Source organism: Macadamia integrifolia, unplaced genomic scaffold, assembly GCF_013358625.1.
Source record: "Macadamia integrifolia cultivar HAES 741 unplaced genomic scaffold, SCU_Mint_v3 scaffold1131, whole genome shotgun sequence".
In the NCBI taxonomy this organism is placed as follows: Eukaryota; Viridiplantae; Streptophyta; class Magnoliopsida; order Proteales; family Proteaceae; genus Macadamia; species Macadamia integrifolia.
In genome coordinates, this window is record NW_024868096.1 from 58,695 (window position 1) to 78,488 (window position 19,794).

The window sequence follows — 19,794 nt, forward strand, 5'->3', positions numbered from 1 at the left end:
AAAAAAAAAAAAAAGATAAAAAAAACCTACCTCTACATGATCATAAGATGTAAATGAAGTGGGGAAGTTATGTATGTAATGGGAGAAATTATAAATGATAATGTGACATGATGCACAGATATAGGCATCTGCTTTATAAGACCAATACCCCCACCTACGAGTTATCATGGTAAAAAATAAAAATAAAAAAATCACTTAGCACCCTTGCTTTGATATTATGCCTATTTTAGTAACACAACCAATGTCAACAAACCCTATTAAGAGAAGGCCTCACAACTCACCAGTGACAATCAATCTCTGTTCTCTACTCAAACGAAACAAATACTTGAAAGAGAACATATAATATATGCATTAGATGCTGCTATTCGAGGAAAAAATAATGACAAATTTAGAGTTGTTTTAGCTTACCTGCAATTGCAAAGTATGCAGGAGAAAGTTCCTCACAATCTCCCCTTCCCCATTGAGCAAGAATGCAAGAGCTGATGGGATAAAATCACGAATGAACACCTGATCGTAATTGAGAGGCTGCTTGTCAGCAGGATTGTTAGCCGCAACAGTTCCCACAGGGCTTCCACAGTAATTCACAACAGCACTACGTAGCAAATCCCACGCCTCCCTTTCAGTCTCCGACACCACTCTCTGTTGGGTCGAGCCGGCAGCTTCATCCAGACCCTCAGAGCTCCCTATATCTACATTCAAACGACTATCTTCTAAGATGCGTTCTTCCTCTTTCCCAACACCAACATCTGTCTCGATCCTTTCTACCACAAGAGGCTTCACATTCATGCCACCTTGAATGTAAATCCTCTCGAAGCTCGTTTCGTTAACATGAGACTCAACGGAAGTGGAATGTTGCCGGACATCAGAGGCAACATTCGAAATCACAGAAATAGCCCTTCCTCTACCAGGGTTACAACAAAAGGGAAAAACCCTAGATTGGCCCAAACTGGAATTGGGAAGACGGGAGGGTTTCTGATATGGATCGATTAGACGTCTAAGCCCGAAAAATCTAGGAGAACATCGATGAAATTGGCGTTCTTGGACTAGTTTGGATCGAAAAGTCGGCAAGTTATCAACAAAATGGTGATAACACCTCGGTTGTGGGGTTCCGAAGAAAGCCGAACTTCTGCATCTAATTAGGATTCTACAACATGGCTTCATGGTAGATATTCCGATGGAACCACTAGAATTCATACCACAAAAGGAATAGGAATTAAAAGGGGGAAAAAAAAGTGTAACTATTCCTAATATTGGAATTGTGAGATGAATCAGTCAATCTAAATATATATTTACAACTCTGTTTATCTTGAAAATTTGAAAAAACAGAGCTCCAAGCTATATAGATAAAGAAAACGAGAATCAAAACAGATAAAAAAGAATGAAATTGGAAGATCAAAGCAGGAAAATAAACCTAATTATCCTTTTTTTTCTTTTACTTACAGCAAGAAGCAGTTAACGTGCTCAACAAGAACGGTGTCTGAAGACGTAAAAGGGAGATGAATCTTGCCGAGGGGGAAGCTCCGATATTTATAGGCGGCGAAATGGAAAGTTCGTCGAGGGAGACTTCTCTATTTTTTTTCCTTTTTAAATATTATATACTGTTTGGGGAAAGGTTCAGAGGATAAGAAAAGGTTGAAATTACCAAAAGCACCCTAACTAGAGGACGTGGCATGTATATCTAATATAGGAATGAGGATCGGATCTGGAGCAGTCAGTTTCATGGTCCAACGTGTTGAGGGGTATAATGGTAAAATTAGGGATTTTCGAGTTTTGTTTGTTTGAAAGGCATTGGGATTTGGAAATGTCGGTTGGTGTTAGTTGAAAAAAGAGTAAAGAAAAATGTGCGGAAATCGAAAAAGGCAACGAGAATTGCCCAATGGTTTTATGACACGTTGGACGAATGAGTCCTCGGAGAAATCCTGGTTATTTTGTTTTGAGAGCTGGAAGATCTCACATGGTCCCCACCATTGAAGTTTCCATATGAACCCAAATCCACGGTTGGTTCAGTTCTATTTGATTCGGTTCTTCTCACCAGACCACAGGTTTAGTAACCAATATCGATCCAAAATCCATATTGGCCCATATGATATGCCTAATATAGGATCGGCCTGAAATCAGTATCGTTGCTTGTGGATTCTGATATGAATCACCGGATCCAAATGATCCGATATCAATTCCTTGAACCATGTATCAGATTGAATTATACTAATAACCACTCAGTCTATAAAATTCAAATCAAAACTATCAGCTTAGTCGACTTCATGGAAGCTACCGGAAAGAAAACATTCAACAAATTTTGAAATTGACGGAAGAAAAAGTTACATAAATCAATCATTACCTCATCAGACTCTTCTCCTATGCCAGCAATTTGAGGAATCCTTGCCTTAAAAAATATTGTCATTTTGTTTATTCAAAATTGAGTTTTTTGTTTCTAGTCTATTCAATTGGTTTTATTGGTTCCATAAACTCAGACCAAAATTAAATCAACCCGAGAATTTCTAAAATCAAAACATGACAAAACCGATGAGAATTTGGTCTGGTTTGATTTTTCAATTTGGTACAATTTTACATTTTTTGTTCAAATTGGATTCTATTTTGATACCTTTGGTGAAATAGTGTTGTAATCAATTTCAAAAACCCTAGAATCAGTCTTTTTTTCTTGGTAGAACCTAGAATCAGTCTCTCAAATCTAAAAATCTGAAAATTCAAATTTCAAAAAACTCTTAGAAATAGCCACTCCAGAATGTCTTATTCAAGTTGTCTGATTCTCTTGTGCGATTCCGATTTTTACATAGTGCGACTCAAGAATCCTATCAATATTGTGTAGAAAAGTCCAAACACATGTCAATAGAAAAAAACACATGTCAATAGAAAAGTACACATGAACATCTTCAGCGCAGAGTGTGAAAGAAAGATAGCTTGATTTTTTGTGATCGATTCAATCTGAACGTTTCCTATGCTAAACGGGCAGAGTTCAATATGAGCGTTTCCGATAGGCGTTCGTCAGTTGGTGCATTTCCTACGATACTAATCATTTCATTCCCAGATAATTCCATGTGTTCCAGCCACAAATGAATAATCTATGTGGCAATCCAAATAACCCTTTCGCCTTTACGTTTGTGGGGGACCGGTCTGTTGCTCCACCCAGACCATAGAATGTTGGATGATTGAAACTCCCAAAATAGTATCTATCACGTGGGACAGTGACATGTAGCAAGCATATGATGCACATTAGATGATCAATCCATGAAAACTTTCATGGATGGGATCAAAGTCATCAATCACAAGAACCCGATGTAGGGTTCCCTATGTTCCTACACCCCACACCAATATTTGTCTAGAAAAAGGTATAAGGTATCATCAACATAGGTGTGAATATACCTAGCTATGGCGAGGGTAATTGAACTTTTTCACACCCGGTTGTCTTAGGTGTAGGAAACACTAGCCTGATATAGTTCTTTTTTCCAAAGTAAAATAAGGAGAAGAGTTCTTCGAGAGCACAATCCCTTTACAAGGGTGAGGACCAATGGAAATGCACATGGAAACAAAGAAAAGTTCTTTATTTGGGAGTGTAATCCCTGCACAAGGGTGAGGATCAATGGAAGTGCACATGGAAACATGCCTACCCTGTGGATGACTGCCAAGCTGAACCATTACTTTCAGAAACTACTCGTGTGACTAAGGTGTAAAGAGAATCCCTGTTGAGAGACTAAGGCGCAGGCAGTCTCCTAAGATGTCCATGAGGTTTTACGGATCACCAAGTTCTTGCAGATATTTAGGTCCAGAGTAAACAGATGAGTCACTTATATATACATGAACCAGCACCAATCTTGCACTAGTTTGAACCTTTGATAACAAACATCTAAGCTTTTCCAGTCATTTTACAAAAAATTATAGAACACCAAATAAGTAGTAGCTGTGGACGATGGCAACATGAGACCGACACAGCCGATCAGCTTTTTAAATTTGATACATTTCCAAAGGAACCCTCACTATGTACACAGCGAATTCGATCAGCACTCCAGCCAATGTATACATATGCACAAGATTCCTTTTCATCGTGTCTAGAGATCCCAAGACTGATTCGTAAATAGGTTTTGAAGTCATCGAGCCTTTCAGCATCATTGGCATCCATTTAATTGGACTTGAAATGGCATTTTCCTGAGCAGATGGTGATCCCTTTCACCCTGTACCAGCACACCATGTATAAGATAATTCCGATCAACTCAAGTCAAATCCTGCCTCAGCATTGATTGCATACATCAGCTTCAGTTCCAGTTGTTCCTTACTGCATCATCACCAACCACGAGAAAACAAGAAGGGTATGAAAAAATGTCAAAAACATACAAGTGAAAGCTGCAATCATTTACTAAACAGAATTTGGTAATGGAGAAGGATTGGTACTGAAGAACATACAATATGCAGATTTGGAAACAAGCCAAGTGGTCTCTGGTTTCAAATTTCGAACTCCTAAAACTACGCAGGTTCTTTCCCCTTGACCACGGATAGTGGTCCATCAGTGGTACATGGACCACTATCCATTGTTACAGCTTACAGGTATGGTTGGTTGTATTTATAGAACTACTAGTGGCTATTTTGAGTAGATAGTTGTGCACGCACAATTATGTGCGTCACAGGAGAAAGTTCTTTCAAACTTCCCATTTGTAAATCCTCACAAATTTTATCCAGTGCCCAAGAACAACCATCAATAATGATGATAAAATAACAGTTAAGCTTTGAAGTATTCAGGAGTATCAGCCAGAAGTGACTGCAACCATGCAATCTATCACATTTTGGAGGACAATAATGGATGGGATAGGAGCATCCAACAGCAGGTGCTATAGATAAGTTGATTATTATGATTGAAACTTGATCCAAAATATTGGAGTCCTATCTTTCTCACTGCTTGGCATGCTTGCTGATGTCTGGTTGGGTTTACAATCCATATAACAGTGTGGCAGCATGATTTTTTGGTTATAGCAATTAGCGAGTATATTCTAGTACCCAGTTTGTCAGAATGCAGAGAAACAATGGACCTTCTATAGGGAGGAAGCTTTAGAAGATTCATGCAAGTTGCAGATGTTGGTAAGCGGTCAAGAGCTTCGTCAGAGGCGTCGCCAGCAGCCCTATAATAAAAAGATTCAATCAGCTATTTGAAAAGAAGGAATACAATTAACAATAATTTCTAAGAAATACCTCTGTATGCACAATAGAGGCTCTAGATACTTGAACCCAAGCAATGGTCCTCGAGAGCATCCCGTCACAAATCTATTAAGAAACAAGATTTCAATGTCATTTCACCAGAGTCATGACTATTTCATCAGATCCATCAATCATTTCAGAAGAAAACAGGGTAGAGGTGTGTTAGTCAAATTGCAGGCTGGAGGCATCAATGGAACTGGACACATGGGTTGCCGTCAGGATGGTGCAACAAGATGCAGCGACTTGAAAGGGTGTGTTGTCAGCAGCTATTGCTGTCAGAAGAGAAAAGGCTTAGTGACTTTTGCAGTCAACCCAAGATGAGCATTGGTAAAACCAAGCAACCCCTGCATTCTATTGTACAACCTCTAGATAATATGATCATAAAAGACAAACCAGAGCACCCAAACTATGCCAACCCTTTGCCGTCAACTCTGCTCTCAAGAACTGCAATTTGAATGAAAACTCATGCAAATCCAATAAGAATCAAAATTCAAGGTTAAATTCCCAACAATTTTGCCTCTGCAAAAATAAAATCCTGATAAAAAAAAACTCAATGGATGCTTACAAAATGAATGTAATTCAGTGTTCTTCCATTGAAATCTCAACCAAACCATTATTCAAAATCACTTCTAGACCATTGAAATCGTGACTGGCAAGGGATTTAACCTTTAAAAGATCAAAACCAACACAGTAGTTTCAAAGAAGTCATGGCCTCATGGGTCTGGCTTTCAGAGTTCAGACCCTAATTACCACCTAGACTGATGAATGTATATCTCAATTAAATTTCCAATCAATGATGAACAGAAACAACAGGCAATAAAATGTAATATGAAACAGATGTCAATAGCAATAATCAATGAAAAAAAAATCTAAAAGAACAAATAGCCTTGGTAGACAACAGCCAAGATAATTAACTCCAGTCAGCACAATAAAATAGCGAACCAACAGCAGCAACATAGTTGTCGCGGTATCTAGGTAACCCAAGGCATTGAGGGGTTCTGGACGCAAGGCAACCAAGATGACCAAGGCAACAAAGGCACCCAAGGCACCTGGACACGCTTAAGGTGTTGCCAAGGTGACACCTTGACAACTATGTAATGTAGAACTAGGGTTGAGTAATCAACCTAGCTCCAAATCTGCAGGGTATAATACTTGAGAACACCAAAGTAACTCAACAACAGATCAATACACAAGGACTAAAATCAGAAAAGAGATCAAAGCCAATCGATCTCAGTTTTTAGGGTTTCTGTAACTGAATCGTAAACAGTAATCAAGGACTGAATAGGTGATGAAACCAGACTTGAAACAATGTAGAAAACATGAATAAACATCAGAGAAAATAGAATCTGAGTATGCCTTTGTATCGATCACAGTAGGAAAACCAGATTAGGTCAAAATAACCCAATCGGATGGTATGTGGGTGATTTTGAATAACCTGAGATCTGGTGGCCCAAATTGAGTTCCAGTCCAAGAGGGAGGGTGGTTCGGCCAAAAATATGGCCTCTTCTGATGGTTGGATTGTTCTCAGGAAAGGAGGATTGTTGCACAAGAAGTCTTGAGAACCACAGTCCAGAAAATAGAAAGTAAAGGCGGATCAGTACCTGTGTTGAATTGGAGCAACAAACTCAGTCCATGGATGGAAGAAGAACAATATAAGTGATAGACGGAACCTCTTGGGCTTCTCACCACAAATAGTCAATTGGATCAAACACCAATTCCACAGTCTTGATCATAACACAAGACAAATCTCCATAGAGAAGGTAGCAGTAGCAGTAGCAGCAGCAGCAAGCAGTTCATCAAAATCGTGGCTCTAAGGGAGCATGGTTCAAGAACTCGGTCGACCACATCCCCAAGGATCGAAACGATATGTCCTGTGACTTTTAAAAGTCACAGGTTTCAACCATGTTTTGACATGTTTCGACGAAATTGAAACATGGGAAATTTCCACCAAACCAACTGGTTCAACTTGAACCAAGTCCTATATAAGTTAGTTTTAAGAGAAACCCAAGCCTTCTTTAGCAGAACTCAACAATTTCTTCTTAGTTTTTTCTCCTAGGAGTGGGAAACTTGGGAAAACAATAGAGATTTCCAATTTTTTGCCTAACAAAGTTGAATCTAAGGGTGGTTCTTGCTTCATCTACATAAGAAATGCAGCTTGTACCAAAAAGGTAAGTCCCAACTTCCCCAAAAATCAATTTTTTTTTAATAGAATATACTTATAAATATAGTAGAATTATGTAAATTTTTTATATGTTACTTAAGAGGACCCGATCTACGAATTCACGGTGGCCGAATTTTTGTTTGCATGTTAATGCTTTTCTTTTTTCTGTTTTTGAAAATGCATTTACTTATAACATATTTCAGTCAATAACTCAACGTAATGATTACTGAACCTTTGGTTCACCACACAAGTATGACTTTTATTTTATTTTTTTATTTTTTTATTTTTTTTTATAAAACTAATGATGTGAATGTGTTAGCAATGTCTAAATTAGGATGTATGCAAAAAATCAGGAAAAAAAAAACACTGTTTGGGGGTCGAAACCTAAGTTTCCACCAAACCGGGAAAAACTCCCTGGTTTCCTAGAAATTTCCCAGGTTTTGACTGGTATTTCGGTCTCCCCAAGGGTCGAATCCCGATACCTTGAACCTTGTAAGGGAGCGGGGAGCCTCTCGCATTGTATTTATAGGTGAAACAAAGAGGGGCAAGTCCTCCAATTGGAAGGTCTCAAAAATAGAAACTCCCAATTGGTTGCCTATTACAACTTACAAGTACTCCACAATTGGAAGGTCTCAAAAATAGAAGCTCCCAATTGGTTGCCTATTACAAGTAAATCTAAGAAATTAGAAACAAACCAAAAAGGAAATTAATGTAAAAAGAAACAACTAATTGCTTGGCTTCTAAGAATAAGAAACCAACTTTGACAACTTAAATTGGACCACTTGGTTCAACTATTGAACCTAACCAAACCAAATAAAATAAAAAGTCTTCAGTTCTGCATCACTGTGAGAAGCAGTATCTCCATGCAGCATAAAAGAAAAACCCACCAGTTCCAAAACTCAAATTTTATAAAATTCTCCCAAACTCTAGTCTCTACCAGGCATCCATCTCTCATTTAAAGTGTGCTAAAGATTCATTAAACAGGAAAAAAGGTAAAAATGTGTAGGACTTCTCTAGTCTAGACCCAATTTAGAAACTTTAGATGAGACTCCCCACGGTATCAAACTCTTACCAAGCCCCATCTCGAAAATAAAAGCCTGAGAGAGAGATGGGTTTTGATATTGGTCCTCAACTTTTGCCATTTGAAACTGCAAGTAGTCAAGATGGATAAAAAGATAATTACTTCAGATTAATTATAGATGATACACTCACTTCAAAAATTTCTTCTGATTCTCCAGAGAACAATTCTTGAGAACCTCCCAGAACATCTCGATGACATAATGCTCCTGTCAAAAGAAAATTTAATTTAAAATTGGAATGAGGATAGATCAATTAAATGGTGCTTTGCGCTAGAGACTGAGAATGAAGGTTCTGGTCCACAAGAAAGTTAATGCAACTCAGTACTCAGACACTCTTGAACATAGTTGTCATTGCGTCTAGGCGATCCTAGGTGTTATTGGAGTGAAAAAAATCAAGGCGACACCAACAAAGTGCTATCAAAGCACCTTGACATTTATACTCTTGAGAATGGCATATTGTAACAAAACAACTTACATTATGATAGCCACCTGCATAATTAGTATGATGACGCAGGTCTTCAACATCCAAGCCCTCAAGTGAACCTGATATCAGAAGCTGGTAAAACATGCAAATGTCAAGCAAGCTGCTAAGATTTAGAGGAACCAGAAAAAATGAGGAAAAAAAAAAAAAAAAACATTTGCATTCATTTCAGTTACTTATAACTGGGGGGAAGAAGACAACAGCTAGTTACAACAACAACAACATCTAAAACCTCATCCCAACTGAGTGGGGTTGGCTACAAGGAGATTCCAAGCAAGGATGAGCACGAGGATCCATGCAAAAAGATTGACGGGTTATGGCTAATTATAATAAGTGTTGGTTGTCAACCTGACGCACCACTATAAATTAGCCACAGGCTTATAACGACAGACTATAATAAGGTACCGGCTATCTACCTGACGTATCATATAGATCAGTCAAGCCAAAGCGTCCTACATGCATTACGTCCACCACCAACAACATCCTTGGAAAATGCTTTCACAGTGGTTTGTCTTTCATAAATCCAAGAATTTCACCTCTAACTATGAAATACGAATGCCCCCGACTGTCCATGTCAAGCATTACTCCGATCTCAAAGGCCAACGCAATAGGACCAAAATCCTATGATGTTATCACATGCTAACGTATCCAGAGTGTAGGCTTTCTTTGAATACACCAATTTCAAAGTAACAGCGTTGGAGGCATGACCCGGCCAATTAAGGCCAAAAGCACATCGCCGACAGAAGGGACAAGACAACCTGTACACACCGTGAGGTAGCCCATCCCAAAGTCCAACTACAGCCAGTTAAGGGGAAAAATTTTGAAGACCAGAAAATTTTGTAGAATAGAATAAATAGTGGCAATATTATAAGAATCTGCCAGTTCTAGAAAATTTTGACTCAGGACTCCACAGGTGTTTGATACACTACGATGCATACAAATCAATCTCACTGCATTACTAAGGAGAGAGCTTGATACAATGCTTATCGTATTCAAAGTCACTTGCAATTTGAGTCAACCTCACCGTCACTTTCATAAGGATATAAGTAATTCATGAGAGCAGCGTGCTTAGGGTGCCCAATTATGAATACTAAGTTACTAACTACTTTCATCTAACTTGGTTGCTAAGATGAATTTATCTACACTCCAGAAATAAACACATCATGTACACTGGGTTGATTAAGGATTGAGTTATCGTGAAAACCTAACGATAATTCGATGTAGTAAATTCCAAAATGTCATAGCTAAATTGATTACTCAACCAGCATAAAAGATAGTGCAGACAAATATAACTACATATACAGAGATCTTTAAACTAATGGCTTCTTGTAATGAACCACATTACCTGAATTTCATGCTCACTGAACATTTCTATCCAATTTTTCTGTATAAGCTGCTGAAATCCCCTCAAGAAATGCGAACTTTGCTGACGAATCTACAAACAAAGCCATTCCAAATTAACATTGGAGGGAAGATATATTCCAAAATAAATTTAACTGAGTTGCAGATGATAAATAAATTTACCTGAAAATTCAACCGATGGTTGGCAATAAGATGAATAAATGTAATGACATTCTCATTTGTAACACGTATATCCTTTCCTCCTGGAAGCAGCTCCTCTTCTGTTTGCTCTCCATACTCATTGTTTACAATGACAAAGTACAGTTCAAGTTCTGAAATGTCACCTTCATAATGCTATATTACAGTAGAAGAACATGATTACAAAAATTAATAACCTTAAAGAAATAACTATATCATTAAAATCGGGGATTGAAACTAACATTTTTAGTTTAATTCATCATTACCCGAAATGAAAACGATAAATGATGAGCACATTTATGTGTGAAATCAAGGATATAAAAGCATGCATTTTACATATTTAGAATGGAGCTACCTTGAGTTTTACTCTCTTTTTGCAGGTTTTGTATTTTAAAGGCCTTAAGGACTATCGGGCTCCATATCTCTAATTTTACACATAAAGAGGTCCCGTTTCTTTTCATGATTGCGAAGAGGACAAAATTCTGAGCAAGATGGACGTGTTGCATTAAAAGTATGCATCCGTATGGTCACCTGTACAAGTGATTATTATTTTTAGGTCAGAAAAAAGAATAATGGATCAGAACTAAACCGAGACGCAAAACCAGCTCGTTTGCAGTTGTCCCAGGTGTACAAGGAATATTCCAAATGCCAACAAGGATCGATGGACCCCCCTTGAGTGATTGAAAATTCTTTTTTGGTAACTACCTAGCGCAGTTGGCGAATTGTGGTGTGCAAAAATCCCTTGCTCACTAAGAGGTCTCAAGTTTGAACCTCTTGGCTGCCATTTTTTTGGAGATTTTTTTTTTTTGAGAAAATTGCATTGCCACCCCCTGAACTTCGGTCGTTATTCAACGCCACCCCCTGGACTTTTCGAAACGTCAAAGCCACCCCCTAAAAATATAAAAAATTTCAAATCGGTCCCTGCCGTTAGCCGACCGTGAGAAATGAATGAAAAATGGTTAGTTTTTTTCTAATATACCCAAAATACCCCCACCTATTGTGAGAGGACAATATTGCCCTCTCCTAAACCCATACCCATCTCACATCTCTCATCTCTCATCTCTCATCTCTCCTCTCACTCCTCTCACTCACTCGGCCGGACAAGAAGAAGAAGAAGACGAAGACCCACCTGCAACTCGATTCGCGTGCGATTCTCCCCTCCTCCGGGGAGAAGAAACCAGCGCTGAATCTCTCAAAGACCCAACTCCCAACCCAGCATTTGTTCTCTTTCCCACTTCGGTGTTCTATGCTTCTACTCTGTACTCTTCTCAGTTTCTCAGACATGCTATTATCAATATTTTTTCTCATTTAAAACCATTATTGAACGTTAATCTTCTTGGTGGGTTTCTCTGACCAAAGGACAGTGATCAGTACTGTATTCATGGAGGTAAGATTCTTTCTCTCTTTCTTCTTTTTTATTTTTTTTCATTTATCTTGGTGATTCTCTTCTGGATTTTCTCCGGGCTTCTGTGGGTCTTGTTCGTAACGGAGGTTTTTATGGCTTAAATGCAGCTTTGAAGATAACGAATAGCTAATCTTGTGAAGAGGAATCAGTCTCATTAAAGGTTAAATCCCACTCTCTTTAGCTTATTCTTCTTGGGGTTTCTTCTGTATTCAAGCTTGTCTCCATGATCAGATCATTGGTTTGGAAAAATAAATTGGAGAAACCAATTGTTTTCATTTTACTTCCTCGTCAAATTTAAACACAATCGAGCTTACCGCTCAGAACGGGAGACAGACGCGAGCGGCGAGGAACAGTTCAGACTTAATAACAGAGTTATTCGGTCACTAGCAGCTCCTACAAAGAATTGCACGCCGGAGGAGGGGAGAATCGAGTTGCAGGTGGGTCTTCGTCTTCTTCTTCTTGTCCGGCCGAGTGAGTGAGAGGAGTGAGATGAGAGATGAGAGATGAGAGATGCGAAAACATTAACTGAACCGGCTAGTTTAATCGATAACCCATGCGACAGATCAACGACGACACCTAATCTATGATCACAGCTGATGCCACTCCGATTGCAACTCAGTTGAGCTTTTGCAAATGATGCCTGGTTCTTCCTGAGGATCCAGAACCGGAGAAGAACCGACGAGCCACCGTTATGTGGACCGGCGACGACGAAGAGGACTCGACCGTCGGTGGAATTTGGGCTTCCATGAAGGCGGACGAAGCAAGCAGAACTAGATGGAGAAGAGATTAAGGTTTGGGGAGGAAAGGAAGGAGAAGGAGAAGAAGTGAAGAGAGGAGGGGTATGGGTTTAGGAGATGGAAATAAAGGAGAGGGCAATATTGTCCTCTCACAATAGGTGGGGGTATTTTGGGTATATTAGAAAAAAACTAACCATTTTTCATTCATTTCTCACGGTAGGCTAACGGCAGGGACCGATTTGAAATTTTTTGAATTTTTAGGGGGTGGCTTTGACGTTTCGAAAAGTCCAGGGGGTGGCAATGCAATTTTCTCTTTTTTTTTTTTTGAAAATTTTCTCTCCTACTCATCACTTAAAGCAAGGAGGTCAGCCAAGGGAGAGCTTTGTGTGCAAGTTTGAAGAGAGAGAAAAAGAAGGAAATAAAAGAGAAAAAATAGGAAAGAAAAAAAAAAGAAGAAAAAATCGTCCAAGCTTCTCTCTCCCCTACTTTCTTTCCTATTTTCTCTCTTCTCTCTCCTCCACCACACAAATTCGATCCAAGAGAGGCCCACACTTGGTCGTCCTTCTCATTCTCTCCCCTATTTTATCTTTTTTCTCTCTTCTCTCCTAATTTCCACCTCATCAACAAGAATCTCAAAAAATCCCCTAAACTAGGAAACCAAAAATCATTGTACTCCCTCCCATTCCCTATATAAGAGAATCGACCAAGGGGAGGACACTTCTCTTTTAGGGTTTCCTCTCTTCCTCTCTTCCTCTCTTCTTTTCTTCTTTTAGGTTTTTAGTTATGTTCTCTTTTTCTCTTTAGTTCTTTGTCTTAGGTTTTTTTATGCAAGTACTTTTGTAATTTTTTTTTTATTAATGCAAGTCTTTTATTTTGATTAATGCAAGCCTTTTATTTTATTGTTCAAGTTATTCAAAGGTGTAATAATTTTAATTTCTAGTTCTAGGCTTAGTTCTAGGTGATAAGAACAAGTTGTGGAGCATCTCTTTCAAGTGCAAGTTTTTCTTCATGATTTGTTTTCTCCAGGCCTAGCAATTTCAGATTTGATTTAGTTCAGATCTGGTTTCTAGGGCTACTAGTATTTCAAATCGATCAAGTTTTCAGTTTAAGGATTGATTCAGGTAAGTAGGCTTCTTCATAAGTCTTCTCACCCCCCCTCTCATTCCCTTTTCTTGCTACCCATTTATTCTTAATTTAGGATTTAAATTACAGTTTTTTACTTTGATGCTTTCCCTTTCCCCCAAGGTCCTTGGCTAGATGTATGTGTTGGCTTTGCCCCTCTTTAGCTACGGAACCATCCTTTTAGTTTGATTATTTATATTGCATCCCTTCCCCTAAAGCCAAGTAGAGCAGCCCTTGTAAGAGTAACTCTCTGGTCAAGTAGGGAAGCTCATATTATTTATGGTGCATCCCTCGGACTAAGTAGAGAAACCTACTTGTGTGCCTCTCTCTGACTTTGTCCCCTTTATTTATACTTTTATTCACTTTTCAGCACTTTTACTTTTAGTCATTTATTTTTTAATTGCGTGGTTTGAGCATTTAAATTCCTAGATGACGAATGGTTAGGTTTTTAATTTCAATTGCAATTCCAATTTCCCTGGATGTGTTGGTTAGGACATTTTTAGATGCATTTGTGTTAGGACGGTAGTTAGAAGTAGATCACCATAATCAATCGTTACACATTCGCATTACTAAAAGAAGCTAAAAAAAAAGTGGCTGCTCTCCTTGTGTTAGACCCATTAACTACACTAATCCGTACGCTTGCGGTTACTTTTAAAATTCAAACAATAAATATGAACTGACAAAGTACAAATCGCAAATAGAGAATTCAGCAATAAATTGGAGTTACTAGATATGGAAGCTTTAATCAGAATTTTACATTACTGTTAGCAAGCATACATCCTGAAGCAGAAACAAGCCACGGTCTAACGAAACTTTGCTTGTTTCCTGGTGCCAGAAAGTTTTCATATGTTCTTGCTCCAAAAACTGATGTCTATATATACACACACACACACACACACACACACACAAACTAGAGCACAAAAACCAGGAGCAAAATGAGGAAGCAAAACATTTAAAGTACTCTCTGTATAGGTATTAAAGATTTCAACATAGACATGGGGAGAGGTGAGAGGAAAGGAGTTTGAACTGCAGAGAAGGGGGCACAATGGAGATCCATAATTGGTTGAAAACATGGTGGAGAAAAGAATCTGGGACTATTACAGAAGTGATGCAATTTCTGGTTTAGGTGTTTAGAGGAACATAAAGAAGAATTTAGGCCATTTTAGTCTTCACATATTGTGTAAGATGGGAGATGGATCAAAAGTCAGGTTCAGATTGATGATAGACCACTTGCCTTTGTTTTCTAATTTTCTATCATCTGGTTTTGGACAAAAATGTTGTCATTCAGTGGTGTATAGAAATCTGTAACAGGAATATCAGAGAGAATGTTTACTTTAGAATATACTTGATGGATTAAGAGCTTGATGATTTGTCATACCTGTGACAAATAATATATGTAACCTCGATAGATGTCTCAACTGACCATAGAATATGGAACAATAACACTAAAATTATTATGAATATTTATGTGATTTGTTGAATGGGTTTCCTCCTGCTTCAAATTTCATCTCTACATCATGGCCGGTGGTGGATCTCAATCCTAGAGCATATTCCTATGGAATTTCAACCCATTTGGTTGTTCATGGAGTGCATGGAGGAAAGCAATAGTTGAATCTTTCTGGAAAAGTCCAGATGTCGACCTTAGCAGATTGCTGTCATCAGATCGTATATAATGAGATGTGCTGTGGCTACTAAGGAGTTTCAGGGTGCATAACCATTTCCAATTGGATATCAATGAAACCAGAGATTAATAAAAAATAGTTCTCAGAGAGATAAATTGGCTAACTATGGTCCATATAAAATTCCATAATCAGTAATTGGTATAAAGTAAAACAACTTTCAATTTTTTTGGGGGGAGGTAAATAAAACAACTTTCATTTAACAACTGAATGTTGTGTTGTAAGTATAATATCAACACTGTTAATTCATAAAGAAATTTATATTTACTGCCTTAAGATCTATAAGACAATGTAATAGAGAGAAAAATCTGAGAAAATTACCTTTAAGAAAATGAGGTGACGGTAGAGTTCTGGATCTAATGAAGTCAAGTCATTCAAATAGTTGTACCTGCGGAAACCGATGGTCAGATTTCACAAATCAATTGTTGTTGGAAAGTTTATTCCGAGTTGTCAAGTGGAAACAAGTAGTTGAAAAATCTGGGGCCTACCAAGAGGGAGCACGGGACTATAGTGGGGGTGCATGGACATACATGTAAGTGTGTCAACTTAGGACCAAAACCAGGAACCGGAACCTCTAAAAACCGGAACTTACCCATCCATTAAGTCATTGAACCAGATCTGGATTTGAATTTTGGAAACAATTAGCAAACAGGGTGGGTCGGCTTTGGGACAGGTCTCCCAACAGTTCCAGAACCAAAAGACCAGTTTGGAACCGGAACCAGAACCTGTTTAGAACTTGCATATAAATCATATATAATTTTTAATGTAAGCTGGATTATGGTCTGGGATTTTGATTTGATGTTGTTGGAATTTTGGAATGTTGGATGTATTTGTATGCTTAGTATTTTGTCTCATGTATTTATTTGTATGCTTGTGGATGGATATTTGATTATTTGTACACTTACGAATTGATATTTAATTATTTGTATACGTAGGCATGGATATTTATTATGTGTACGCTTAGTTAAAAATTTTGGAAATTTGGATGCCATAACAGTGCCTGGAATCAATTAGGAACCGGAACTGTCCCACCCATTAATAAACAGGCCAGCACTGGTCCTGATACCTTAGGAACAGAACCGATTAGGAACTGGAACGATAACCCAGAACTGGACCAATTTACACTCTTACATACAGGGGAGAATATGGCATTAGATAGAGGGTAGATAGTTGAATTTGAAGCTGAAAATTGAAACATGGCCTTTTCAGACCTCCCAAGATATCCAACAGTCAGATTCACCACATCACTCTTTCACATGGAAAAACTGTGTGTTCCTGTTAAGGACATAAATGGCTGTGTAGGAAACTTTTTTCCTCAGGTAAACCTTTTCACTTATATTTTATCCATCACTAAGGAGATTCCATCATAAACTGCCGTGGGGGAAAACAATTTCCTTCATTAAAACTTTTCACTCATCCATCACAAAGAACTCAATCTTTTCATAATTTATGGATAACCCAATGTATATATACATAAATAAAAGTGTAAAACTACATTAATTCATAGAACATATAAGGAGCCATAAGAAACCTTACTTTTGTTTTAGTTTGCTCAAGAAAAATGTCGCAAATGGAATATCAACAAGAATCCCTTCAAACATGGCCTACAGTAACAGAAATATAAAATTATATCTCGATATAAACAATTGTAAATTATGTTTGATACAAACATTTGTAAATAAAACTTACAAGCATGCAGAAATCAGCTTTGGAAAATTTCCTAGAATAACAATTTCTTGTACAAAAGAAACAAAAAGTAATATAAGCAACATAAGACTAAGATCTTCCAATTTGGTATCCATCCAGCTAAAGGGTTCAATCTTGAGGTACTACCAAAATCCTAACAATAAAAAACATGAGTAAGCTGCGCTCGATCTAGCATTGTCAAAGGCAGAGAAAAAATCAAAGAGAAGGAACCCTTGATCAAAGATCACTTTCTTTGAGAACTAGTTTCTAAAGGTGTAGACAGTGTTAAAGAAACCGGAGGGACCAGTGAAGACAAAGATGAGCCACTGGCTGAAGATTCCAAGGGAAGGATCAACAATTAGAGAATTGTACCAACAAAAACAATGGGGTTGAATGCAAGGATAAAAAAGTGCTGCTTCAACAAGATGAGCCAAAGGATGAGAAAACATCAATAATTGCAAGGGCAAAAAAGTGGTGCTCCAACAAGATGAGCCAAAGGATGAGGTCATGGCTGACAAAGAATCTAAGGATGATCGACATAAAGCCATGTATGTTGTTCCTACAGTTTGAGCTGTCTAAGTTTGTGATTCCTCATCACTTCTTTAACAATAAGGGCCCAACAGTTGCCGACTTTATTCTTATTGTTCATGAGAAGCCAGTTTTGTTCCTGATTGAAAATTTATGCTGAGATTGTCCATCCCTGTAAAACTCAAGGCGAGTTCTGTACAGTAAGGGGGGATTTGACTTGTACTATTTTCAGGAGTTCTAGCATTCCTATTTGAGTTTCCTAGTAGATTTAGGCAAGTTTATTTGTTTCCAACTTTTAGTTTCTATCCAGGATTCCACATTATGTTAGGATTTGCTTTTTAAGCTTTAGTTATGACTTGTCTTATTTTAGTAGCTTTTGTAAGCAGCATAAAAGGCACGAGAATTTGAAGAGTTTTGAGATTTCTTCTCTGATATGCCATGTGGATTCAAGGTGTTTGAACTTCCAGAAGTTATGATGTAGATTCCTCAACCCTAAGCTGGACTCCTTCGGTGGTTCTAGGGTGGATTAGGATTCCCAGGCCCATATATATATATATATATATATTATATCAGTTCAATTGCAGATCTTATTTCCAGTATAGAAATTCTGCACTTCATCTTAGTCCTAAAATACTTCATTTTCCAGTTCACATGCTCTTTTTTCTTAGTTTTAGTGCTCTTTTCTGCCAACCCCCCCCCCTTTTTTTTTTTATTTTTGCGTACTATTAAGTCTCCACCAATTTCAGTCTGTCGTCATAAATCCATATTACCAGCAACCGCAACTCTGTTCACATTTTCTAAAAAAAAAAAAAAAAATTCAGTGATAATCTAAAAACCTGTCATCTGTAACTACAAATCAGACCAGAACATCTGATCTAGCCACAGTCATCAAGAGGATTGAGAAATCATTTCCTGTTGAACAATAAGATAGAATGGTTCCACTGGATGCACTTGGTCTGATTTTTCTGATCTAACAGAAATTGGATTTCAAAGTTCCAGATATGCTACTTAAACCCAAATCATAGTTGTCAACGTGTCACCCTTCCAGGCTCTTTCTTGGGTCAAAGGATACACCTTGCCTTGTTGACACTTACTGAGTTTACATGGCTTTATGTTTATTGTTTTGTTTTCTATGAGTATGCTTATATTATATCCCATGCGCTGCTTATTATATGTTGGTTTGCGGATATTATGTCATTATTAGCATACTTATATCACATTGTATTGATATGGCTTCCATGCTGCATACAAGCAATAATTATATAACATTGATGTTGCTATATGCCTATATTACATATAGTAGCATACTGCACGCCTAGTGCGCCTTGTTGCCTAGGCGTCCCTCCAATACTTGGGTCGCCTAGTCGCTGTGACGACTATGCTCCACATTTCGGTTCTCAGTTTTTTTAAGTTTTTTGCCGCTGGCTTTTCCTCTCTGCTGTCATATCCAAATCATATTGTGTCTCCTCTTCTTTTAATATCTATTATTTATTTCTCCCTTATCTGTTCCTACATCTTGAAGATTTTCATCATCCCAAGGTTTTTGATTTCACATATATAATTCTTTTTTTTTCCCCCAGAGCAAACCGTAGACTGTATTCACAAAATTGTGTGCTTGAATAGCTGGCTACACAAGTATATGTAGAACTCTTAAGATTTGACTCCTATGACTATTTGCCTAATCCAAATACAACTCAAATCACTACTTATTTGACAAATAGCATACTGAAAAGAGCATAAATCAACTCCTGACCAGATAACCCATATGTCTTTCAAACTCATGATGCTACTAGGAAAAAACTTAATCCCATATTCTCTACGCATATCATAGGCCCATTAAAGTAGCTCATTACAAAGAAACCCATTGGTCCAAAATCCCAATACATATATAACCCAGTCCAAGGCCAATCTTAACTAAAAGAACCCCATTCTTTTGCATTTTGACTGTATCATGAATTCATCTGGTTATTAGCTTCTGTCTTCCTAAATTATATTGTTTCGCTAAGGGTTTCCATTGCACTATCTATTTCAACCAAGAGCTTTCCTGAATCAGATAAAGATTGGTCATATAAGGATATTGAGTTATCTTACTTGACAATACAATTGTACACCCAAAGACTTTTTCTCCTGGAAGGATAGAGACTAATATTTTTTTCCCCAGATCAGCATTGGGTC

The 19,794-nt window shown here is 37.8% G+C and overlaps 2 protein-coding genes across 6 annotated transcripts in view; both read right to left on the bottom strand.

Annotated features, from left to right (window-relative positions):
- LOC122062871 (alkaline/neutral invertase C, mitochondrial-like) overlaps window positions 1–1,561 on the bottom strand; it is a 2,580-nt gene extending 1,019 nt beyond the window's left edge. The window contains exons 1-2 of the mRNA XM_042626544.1: window positions 1,441–1,561; window positions 409–1,183 (exon numbers count right to left, since the gene is read on the bottom strand). Of these exons, the coding sequence (XP_042482478.1) occupies window positions 409–1,161 (753 nt within the window). The 5' untranslated portion in view covers window positions 1,162–1,183; window positions 1,441–1,561. The remainder of the gene's footprint in view (window positions 1–408; window positions 1,184–1,440) is intronic.
- Window positions 1,562–3,787: 2,226 nt separating this feature from the next.
- LOC122062869 (E3 ubiquitin-protein ligase UPL6-like) overlaps window positions 3,788–19,794 on the bottom strand; it is a 45,325-nt gene continuing 29,318 nt past the window's right edge. For 4 of the 5 annotated variants that reach the window (XM_042626538.1, XM_042626537.1, XM_042626541.1 and 1 more), the window contains 9 exons: window positions 16,942–17,009; window positions 15,727–15,793; window positions 10,448–10,618; window positions 10,269–10,358; window positions 8,918–8,998; window positions 8,576–8,649; window positions 5,197–5,268; window positions 5,037–5,126; window positions 3,788–4,288 (listed from right to left, as the gene is read on the bottom strand). In XM_042626538.1, the coding sequence (XP_042482472.1) occupies window positions 4,222–4,288; window positions 5,037–5,126; window positions 5,197–5,268; window positions 8,576–8,649; window positions 8,918–8,998; window positions 10,269–10,358; window positions 10,448–10,618; window positions 15,727–15,793; window positions 16,942–17,009 (780 nt within the window). In that variant the 3' untranslated portion in view covers window positions 3,788–4,221. Of the gene's footprint in view, window positions 4,289–5,004; window positions 5,127–5,196; window positions 5,269–8,575; window positions 8,650–8,917; window positions 8,999–10,268; window positions 10,359–10,447; window positions 10,619–15,726; window positions 15,794–16,941; window positions 17,010–19,794 lie in introns of all 5 variants that reach the window. The other variant, XM_042626540.1, reaches the window with a different exon arrangement.